The sequence below is a fragment of the Lipotes vexillifer genome, unplaced genomic scaffold, assembly GCF_000442215.2.
Source record: "Lipotes vexillifer unplaced genomic scaffold, Lipotes_vexillifer_v1.1 scaffold1361, whole genome shotgun sequence".
NCBI lineage: Eukaryota > Metazoa > Chordata > Mammalia > Artiodactyla > Lipotidae > Lipotes > Lipotes vexillifer.
The window spans coordinates 714,077-723,590 of NW_006788723.1; the positions used below are offsets into that span (position 1 = coordinate 714,077).

The following is a 9,514-nucleotide window of genomic DNA, read 5'->3' on the forward strand; positions in this document are numbered from 1 at the left end:
GGGATCCCCCCGGACCGGGGCACGAACCCGTGTCCCCTGCATCGGCAGGCGGACTCCCAACAACTGCGCCACCAGGGAAGCCCTATAATTTTTTAATTGAAGTATAGTTGATTTACAATGTCGTGCCAATCTGCTGTACAGCAAAGTGACTCAGTTATACACATATAGACATTCTTTTTTTTTTTTTTTTTTGCGGTACGTGGGCCTCTCACTGCTGTGGCCTCTCCCGTTGCGGAGCACAGGCTCCGGACGCGCAGGCTCAGCGGCCATGGCTCACGGGCCCAGCCGCTCTGCGGCATGTGGGATCTTCCCGGACCGGGGCATGAACCCGTGTCCCCTGCATCGGCAGGCGGACTCTCAAGCACTGCGCCACCAGGGAAGCCCGACATTCTTTTTTTTAATATTCTTTTCCATTACGGTTTATCCCAGGAGATTGGATATAGTTCCCTGTGCTATACAGTAGACCTTGTTGTTTATCCATTCTAAATGTAATAGTTTGCATCTACCACCCCCAAACTCCCAGTCCATCCCTCTCCCTGCCCCTCCCCCTTGGCAACCACAAGTCTGATCTCTATGTCTGTGAGTCTGTTTCTATTTAGTAGATAGGTTCATTTGTGCCACATTTTATTTATTTATATTTATTTATTTGTTTGTTTTATTTTTGGCTGCGTTGGGTCTTCGTTGCTGCGTATGGGCTTTCTCTAGTTGCGGTGAGCAGGGGCTACTCTTCGTTGTGGTGTGTGGGCGTCTCATTGCGGTGGCTTCTCTTGTTATGGAGCACGGGCCCTAGGCGCACGGGCTTCAGTCGTTGTGGCGTACGGGCTTAGTTGCTCCGCGGCATGTGGGATCTTTCCAGACCAGGGTTCAAACCCGTGTTCCCTGCATTGGCAGGTGGATTCTTAACCACTGCGCCACCTGGGAAGCCCTGTGCCATACTTTAGATTCTACATATATGTGATAGCATATGGTATTTGTCTTTCCCTTTCTGACTTACTTCACTTAGTACAGTAATCTCTAGTTGTATCCATGTTGCTGCAAATGGTATGAATACTTCCCTTAATTTTAGCACACTAACATCTGTACACATAGATAGCACTGTAAATTTACGAGGCTTTCTTGACAGTAGTTTTCACAAATCTAAGGTTTTATATAAATGGAAGGTGAAATGTGTAAATTGGCAAGCTTAACTGATTAAAAGACTGTTATGTTACACTTGCCATTTTTATCTTATATGAAAAGATGCAACAGGCACTGTTACCTGTTATGAATCTGTTTGCAGTTGGTCCAGATCAGTTTACCTTTGAGTAATTCGATTTTTTTAAATGTTACCCTTTAAGGCACCCGGAATTTATTTTAGTGTGTGCTGTACCTGGTGCTATGTAGGACGAGTACCTTATACATGTTATCCTATTTAATCCATGTGATAATCCTTTGAGATAGCATTTCCCAAATGCTGTTCAATAATTTCAGTACCATTTATTAAATATGTAATTCTCCCTTTCCCCCTTGTTTTGAAAACCTTATGTTATCGTATGTAACATTTTGAGATACGGTTGAGTCTGTTTCTGTGTTCTCTAAATTGTTCTGTCAGTGATTGTTATGCTGGTTCCATACCATTTAAGTTATGATTGCTTTTCATACGTAGTGCTGGTCTTCCCTCATTTATATTCTTTTTCAGAGTAGACTTTTGGAGAGGGGCTGCAAATCTATTTATCTCTGATGCATTGTACACTTTAAATCAAAATACGTTTAACATTAAATATAACCAAGATGATTTTTCTTTTTCTTCTTTTCTGTCCTTTTTGTCAGAGAGAGAGAGAGAGAGAGAGAGAGTGTGTGTGTGTGTGTGTGTGTGTGTGTTTTATGTCTACTTTTCTAAGAAATAATCTTAACAATATCAAGTGTTCTCTGGAAAACCATATATAGGCTGACATTTTTCATTCTTTCTAGGTAGTAGAACACAAAACTTTAAGAGCTTTCTTAAGTAATATGTAAGTATCAAATGTATGGAAAAATTGGACTGTTAACAGAAAATACCATCCCTTTTTCTCCCCTCAACTCAGCATATCTTCACTGACATCTCAGAAGTAAGATGGCCCGGTCTTGATACTGATGATGGCATGATATGTATGCAGAGTGGCACCGTGAAGATATCATCTTTAGATGGTCACGCATACCTTTGCCTGCCCAAATCTCAGCATGAATTTACAGTACATTTTTTGTGTAAAGTAAGCCAGAAGCCAGAGTCATCTATAGTACTGTCAGAAAAAAATAATAAAGCCAAAAAGGACAAACTAGTTGAAAAAGCTGGCAAAATCTGTACATATGGAAGTTTATCAGGACAGAGACTGAAGAATAAAGAAAATGAACTTTATTCTCAGATCACGAAATCCAAAGAACCTTTAGAGAAGAGTTGTGTAAATGGAACTGAAGGGAGGGCGGCGCTGTCTTCACCTGGGACAAAAGACACGTGTGTATACACGTGGGTAAAGCAGTGCTGGTCTGTGGCCTCCTGTCCGGAGGAATGGGGATATCCTTTGTCTTTAGCACTTCGTTTTCGTAATAAAATCAGCAATATGTCTGGAACTGATGCAGATATCACCCAGAAGAGAATTTTAACTTCTGACGTTTCTGAGGAAAGAGGAAAAGAAGTTTCTGTTCTCCCCAGGGCCCTGTTACTAAGCTGTCCTGTCCCACACCTGCACAGGTAATGGAAGAATGACTTATTTTTCCTAATGCTTTTGTCAGAACCAGACCTTACCTAAGGATCATTTTTCTTTCGGAATCATCTGATACCATTCATAAGAAAAGTTCAGTTGATCTAAAACTTTGCTTGTAACGGATAGTAAATAATGTCCCCGGCTAATGTGTTGCTTATATTTCTTACTTTACATCCATGCATTGGATGTTGGTGGAAGGCTGACTACACTAGGTACTTTGTTAAGCATGGAGACTGTAGAGATGATTAAGAGTCCCTGCTTTCTAGGAGCTTAGAGTCTAGTAAGGGTCACTATCACTGAAAAGATTATTAAAGTGTGGTAAGTGACGGCACAGAGCTCTGTGGGAGCGAGCCCTGGGGAGCATCCGCTGCTGCTCAGTGGAACCTGTTAGTTCTGTTGCAGGTGCGTGGACCTGACGTGTGTGATCATGGGTTCTTTCTTTCATACATAGCCTCAGAGGACACCCTTGTCTTTGGTTAACTGACTGTAAATATGTCCATCTTCAACAGGGATAAACATGGAGAGGCTTCTGGATGGCTAGGTACAAACCTTTTACCTTCACTAAGAAATGAATAGCCTAATGGTTATAGATTTGTAACATGAACTCTGTATAAGTAGTGTAGTAATAATAATAATAGCTAACACAGAGCACTTACTTTGTGCCAGGCATGGTTATACTTTATCTATTTTGTCCTCATAGTAACCCCATGAGGTAGGTACTATTATCAACCCCATTTTGTAGAGGAACTTGAGACACAGAAATGTTGAATAACTCAAGCACAGTCTCACACCTAGTGCTTGTAGAATTGGGATATGATCCCAGGTAGTCTTCTGAGTACATATTTGTTATTGGAAACAAAAAATGGGAATGATTTTTAGCCTTATCATGATTATGTAGTTAGAATTGGGAATTCCAGTATTATAAGTACACATCAAATGAGATTTATGCTTCTAAATTAACAGTTTTTCAATAACTTGCCACTGGCCTTGATTGAAATCCATTATCCTTAGGCATGGCTTAACAGGCCTTCTGTTATATGGTCTTTTCGTGGGTCTGTAATCCTCACCACTCTTGCCCTTGCTTTCTCTACTCTTGCTAAACTGGACTTCTTGCGGTCCATAGAATTCTTGCCCAAGCTTTCTTTTACCCCGGCACCTACTCTTTCCATGCCAGGAACACTCCTTTTATCTCTCTCAGCTCGCTAACGTATGCTCATTTTCAGGTCTTAGCATAAATAAGCCTTTCTTCCTTAGGGTCATTATTCTGAAGTCCCTAGATTGGATTAGGCTCTATACAATCCCATAGCATACAGTAATTCTCTTTTCTTTATGTTCACTATCTACTACTTTATGTCCCTGCTAGATAGAATCTCCATTGAGGGCAGGGACCATGTCTGCTTTCTTGGGTGTCATATCCATAGTGTGTATTGCACAGTGCCTGGCTCACCATAGATATTTCAGTAAATATTTATTGTTTGAATCCTAAATTTTAAAGGTTAGTGAAACTTAATTTATGAATTTATGCTGAGATTCAATAATGAGATTATTAAAAATACTAAGAAAAATACATGGAAAAATAAGATTACAGTCGACTCTTGGACAACACGGATTTGAACTGTGTGGGTCCACTTATACACAGGTTTTTTCAATAAATATAGTGCTGTATTTTTATTTTTCAGATCTTTAAATGAACTAAGTATGGGGGGAAAGTTTGTGTTCGATTAGAGATCACAATTTGGGGAATCAACAGAACTAGGGTTTGAGTGCTGATTTCATCCAAACTGTTTCAGCTTCCTGCCCTTGGGTGAGTCATTTATAAACACCTTTGTTTTTGAGGCAGAGATAACAGTACTCGGTTTTCTACTGCACTGGGGTTAGTGCCCCCAGCCCCCATGTTGTTCAAGGGTCAACTGTAGTTTTAAATTTCATTAATGCACTTTCATATTAATTTTTACTTTTCTTTGATCTAATGACTTAAGCAAGAAATAAATCTTACTACAGTAGCACTGTTCTGTTCACTTCTAAAGGTAATTATGTTAGGCAGCCAGAATTAATAGCTTGTATTTTGTCCTTCACAGGTGGGATTTTTGTGATTCACTTTCACAGAGACAGTTTGGTGAAGAAGAATATTCCTATCCTGAACTAGTGAAAGTGGTTTGGTACAAGGGTATTACCTATAGGTAAGGCATTTGTGTTGCATTTGGAGCTATTTAGCAATGTCACAGAGGGTATAGGACGACCCTTGTGGATAGACTCCCCCGTGAGTACAGTTTTGCCTGGGGCCACCATTCTCCTGTGTTTGGCCCTGAGTTTTACAGATCTCTATGTGTACTAATAAAATTTAATTTAAATTAAATTTAAATTTAATTAAAACTGAATAAAATTTAATTAATAATTTTATTAGTCCACATAGATGTCTTGTGACTAATTCACATTAACCATATTCACAAGATTTTTGTGACAACTCCAAAGCCAATAAGGGATTAGTTTTGCTTGTGAATGAAATATTTTGCCAGTTATTTAGGATACCCCTTCCAAGCAATAGGGGATCTAGTCATCTGAATTAGTCACATCAGAAGGATGCCTGTTGAGCATGGAATTAGAGGAGAAGTTAGCTAGCCTAGAAGAGATTTCAGCCACCATTCATGCCACAAATATTTACTGAATGTCTCCTCTGTGTCTGAACTATTCTGTTGAATTATCCCTATTCTACCACAAAGCACACCTCTCTAGTGACTGGAATACTAGTGTTGGCTAGATTCAGAGTTTCACTTCTGTAAATAATGCTAGAAGAAATCTGTGAAATTTTTGTTCTTTGGGGTCTCCTTTTCCTGCATGAAAACCACCCCTTTCTCTTTTCTTTTTATTTTTTTAAATTTTTTACTTTTATTTAAAAAAATTTTTTATTGAAGTATAGTTGATTTACAATGTTGTGTTAGTTTCAGGTGTACAGCAAAGTGAGTCAGTTATACATATATATTTATGTGTGTGTATATATATATGTGTGTGTGTATGTATATACATATATTCTTTTTCAGATTCTTTTCCCTTAGAGATTATTACAAAATATTGAGTATAGTTCTCTGTGCTATACAGTAGGTCCCTGTTGGTTATCTATTTTTTTTTTTTTTTTTTTTTTGCCGTATGTGGGCCTCTCACTGCTGCGGCCTCTCCCATTGTGGAGCACAGGCTCCGGACGAGCAGGCTCAACGGCCACGGCTCACCGGCCCAGCCGCTTCACGGCATGTGGGATCCTCCCAGACCGGGGCACGAACCCGTATCCCCTGCATCGGCAGGCGGACTCTCAACCACTGCGCCACCAGGGAAGCCCTGTTATCTATTTTTTATATAGTAGTGTGTATATGTTAATCCCAAACTCCCAATTTATCCCTCCTGCCCTTTCCCCTTTGGTAACCACAAGTTTGTTTTCTATGTCTGTGGGTCTATTTCCTTTTTACAAATAAGTTCATTTGTTTTGTTTTGTTTTTTAAGATTCCACATGTAAGTGATATCATATGATACTTGTCTTTCTGTGTCTGGCTTACTTCACTTAGTATGATAATCTCTGGGTCCATCCATGTTGCTGCAAATGGCATTATTTCATTCTTTTTTAAGGCCAGGTGGTATTCCATTGTATATTATACCACATCTTCTTTATCCATTCATCTGTCAATGGACATTTCGGTTGCTATTGTGTCTTGGCTATTGTAAATAGTGCTGCTATGAACATTGGGGTGCATGTATCTTTTCGAATTAGAGATTTCGTCTTTTCTGGATATGTACCCAGGAGTGGGACTGCTGGATCATATGGTAACTCTATTTTTAGTTTTTTAAGGAACCTCCATACTATTCTCCATAGTGGCTACACCAATTTACATTCCCACCAACAGTGTAGGAGGGTTCCCTTTTCTCCACATCCTCACCAACATTTGTTATTTGTGATCTTTTTGATGATGGCCATTCTGACTGGTGTGAGGTGATACCGCATTGTAGTTTTTTTGTTTTTTTTGTGGGTTTTTTTGCGGTACACGGGCCTCTCACTGTTGTGGCCTCTCCTGTTGCAGAGCACAGGCTCCAGACGTGCAGGCTCAGCGGCCATGGCTCATAGGCCCAGCTACTCCACGGCATGTGGGATCTTCCTGGACCAGGGCACGAACCCGTGTCCCCTGGATCGGCAGGCGGACTCTCAACCACTGCGCCACCAGGGAAGCACCCTCATTGTAGTTTTGATTTGCATTTCTCTAATAATTAGCAATGTTGAGCAGTTTTTCATGTGCCTGTTGCCCATCTGTATGTCTTCTTTGGAGAAATGTCTATTTAGATCTTCTGCCCATTTTTTAATTGGGTTGTGTGTTTTTTTGATATTGAGCTGTGTGAGCTGTTTATATATTTTGGAAATGAATCCCTGGTCAGTAGCATCATTTGCAGATATATTCTCCCAGTCCATAGATTGCCTTTTCGTTTTGTTTATGGTTTCCTTTGCTGTGCAAAAGCTTTTAAGTTTAATTAGGTTTAGAGAAACTTAGAGAAATTAAAGAAACAATTCCATTTACCATCACATCAAAAAGAATAAAATACCTAGGAATAAACCTACCTAAGGAGACAAAAGACCTGTACTCCGAAAACTGTAAGACACTGATGAAAGAAATTGAAGATGACACAAACAGATGGAAAGATATTCCGTGTTCTTGGATTGGAAACATCGACATTGTTAAACTGACCCAAGGCATTCTACAGATTCATTGCAATCCCTATCAAATTACCAATGGCATTTTTCACAGAACTTGAACAAAAAAATTTTTTAATTTGTATGGAGACACAAAAGACCCCAAATAGCCAAAGTAATCTTGAGAAAGAAAAATGGAGCTGGAAGAATCAGGCTCCCTGACTTCAGACTATATTACAAAGCTACAGTAATCAAAGTAGTATGGTACTGGCACAAAAACAGACATATAGATCAATGGAATAGGATAGAAAGCACAGAAATAAATCCACGCACCTCTGATCAATTAATCTATGACAAAGGAGGCAAGACTATACAATGGAGAAAAGACAGTCTCTTCAATAAGTGGTGCTGGGAAAACTGGACAGCTACATGTAAAAGAATGAAATTAGAACATTCTCTAACACTATATACAAAAACTCAAAATGGATTAAAGACTTAAATGTAAGACTGGAAACCATAAAACTCCTAGAGGAAAATATAGGCAGAACACTCCAAAGAGTGTTCAAAAGATAAGTTGCAGCAATATCTTTTTGGATCTCTCTCCTAGAGTAATGGAAATAAAAACAAAAATAAACAAATGAGACCTAAACCCACCCCCTTCTGACAATATGTTTTTCATATATGTTTTGATAAAATTGACTTGGCTTAAGTTTTTATAAATTATATACCCAATACCTTGACTGTACCTGGCTGCTCCAGGTACAGTCACCTTCTCTTAGGGGTGGCTCCTTTTACACATAGCTAACCTCATCCATCAGGTATTGATTCTACTAGTTTCATTTTTACAGAATAATATTATTTTTAGGTTCTGGAGTTGTCATATTTAACTCCTATGCAGTGGGCATTGCTTTGATGACTATAATGTACCAGCCACTGTGAGTGGCAGTGGGATACCAGGATGATAAGACAAGATGCCTGACTTCTAGAAGTTGAGCTTAGTTGAAATAGATACATTAACCAATTCTGGGTGTTCTGTTTGTTTTTTGCAAAAGAATTAATTTAGCTGGTTGATGTGCAGAGTATGAAATTATCCATTTTTTTTAGATAGGCAAAAAAACCCCTCATACTACCTGTTTTTTTTAATATGATTGCCATCATCTATATGTTGATCTCAATGAGAAAAATATTTTTTTAATGATTATTTCTTTTCCTTAGACTTACCCACAAAAATATGAACTCAGTAGAGGTTTATCCTGGAGATGGATCTGTTTTCAAATCAGAAGGAGCTTATTTGGGAAACTATTTTATATATTATTCCATTCAAGAAGGATCGGAATTCATTGCAGCATTATTTATTTATAATAGCCAAGACATGGAAACAACTTAATTGTCCACTGATGGATGAATAAAGAAAATGTAATATATATATATATATATATATATATGGGAAATTTGATCTTCTATAGAATTTCTTGCTACTACTTCTTAGTCTAGAGAATTAATATAATCTTACTGCCAGCATTGGCACAGTAATTACTAACTGCCTTATTTTTGCTGTATTCTCATCCAGTATTCTGTCATCCATTTGCCTAAGCAGTTTGTTTTTAAATCAAATTAAATTTCTTCTGTCATAGAATTTATCAATAGGAAACACTGAAACCAGCAATATTATTTGGAATCGGTATACTTCTTTGAATTAATATTTGCATATTAAAAAGCACATTCTTTTCTCTCCACATACAATTACTTGCATATTTAAAGCACCTCTTAACTCCTAAATCTTCATATACAATTAGAACATTGAACAGGATCGTTCTGTTGTTGAAAACAGTGAAACATAACATGATCTATTTAATATATCAGACCAAAATGTAATCATGTGGAAATTTTGTTAATAGTCTAAATTTGCTTGTTCCCAGTCTGACATTTGAAATCCACCCTTTTTTTTTTTTTTTTTTTTTTTTTTTTTTTTTTAATAACATGATTAATATATCAGACCAAAATGTAATCATGTGGAAATTTTGTTAATAGTCTAAATTTGCTTGTTCCCAGTCTGACATTTGAATTGAAATCTTTTTTTTTTTTTTTTTTTTTTTTTTTTGTTTCGGTATGGGCGGCCCTACTCTGT

At 38.0% G+C, this 9,514-nt stretch overlaps 1 protein-coding gene across 1 annotated transcript in view; it reads left to right on the plus strand.

Moving 5' to 3' along the window:
* CUNH5orf34 (chromosome unknown C5orf34 homolog) overlaps window positions 1-9,514 on the plus strand; it is a 30,335-nt gene that overhangs the window by 3,135 nt on the left and 17,686 nt on the right. Inside the window, exons 3-6 of the mRNA XM_007461750.1 lie at window positions 2,064-2,707; window positions 4,799-4,900; window positions 8,602-8,731; window positions 9,021-9,067. Coding sequence (XP_007461812.1) covers window positions 2,064-2,707; window positions 4,799-4,900; window positions 8,602-8,731; window positions 9,021-9,067 — 923 coding nt within the window. The remainder of the gene's footprint in view (window positions 1-2,063; window positions 2,708-4,798; window positions 4,901-8,601; window positions 8,732-9,020; window positions 9,068-9,514) is intronic.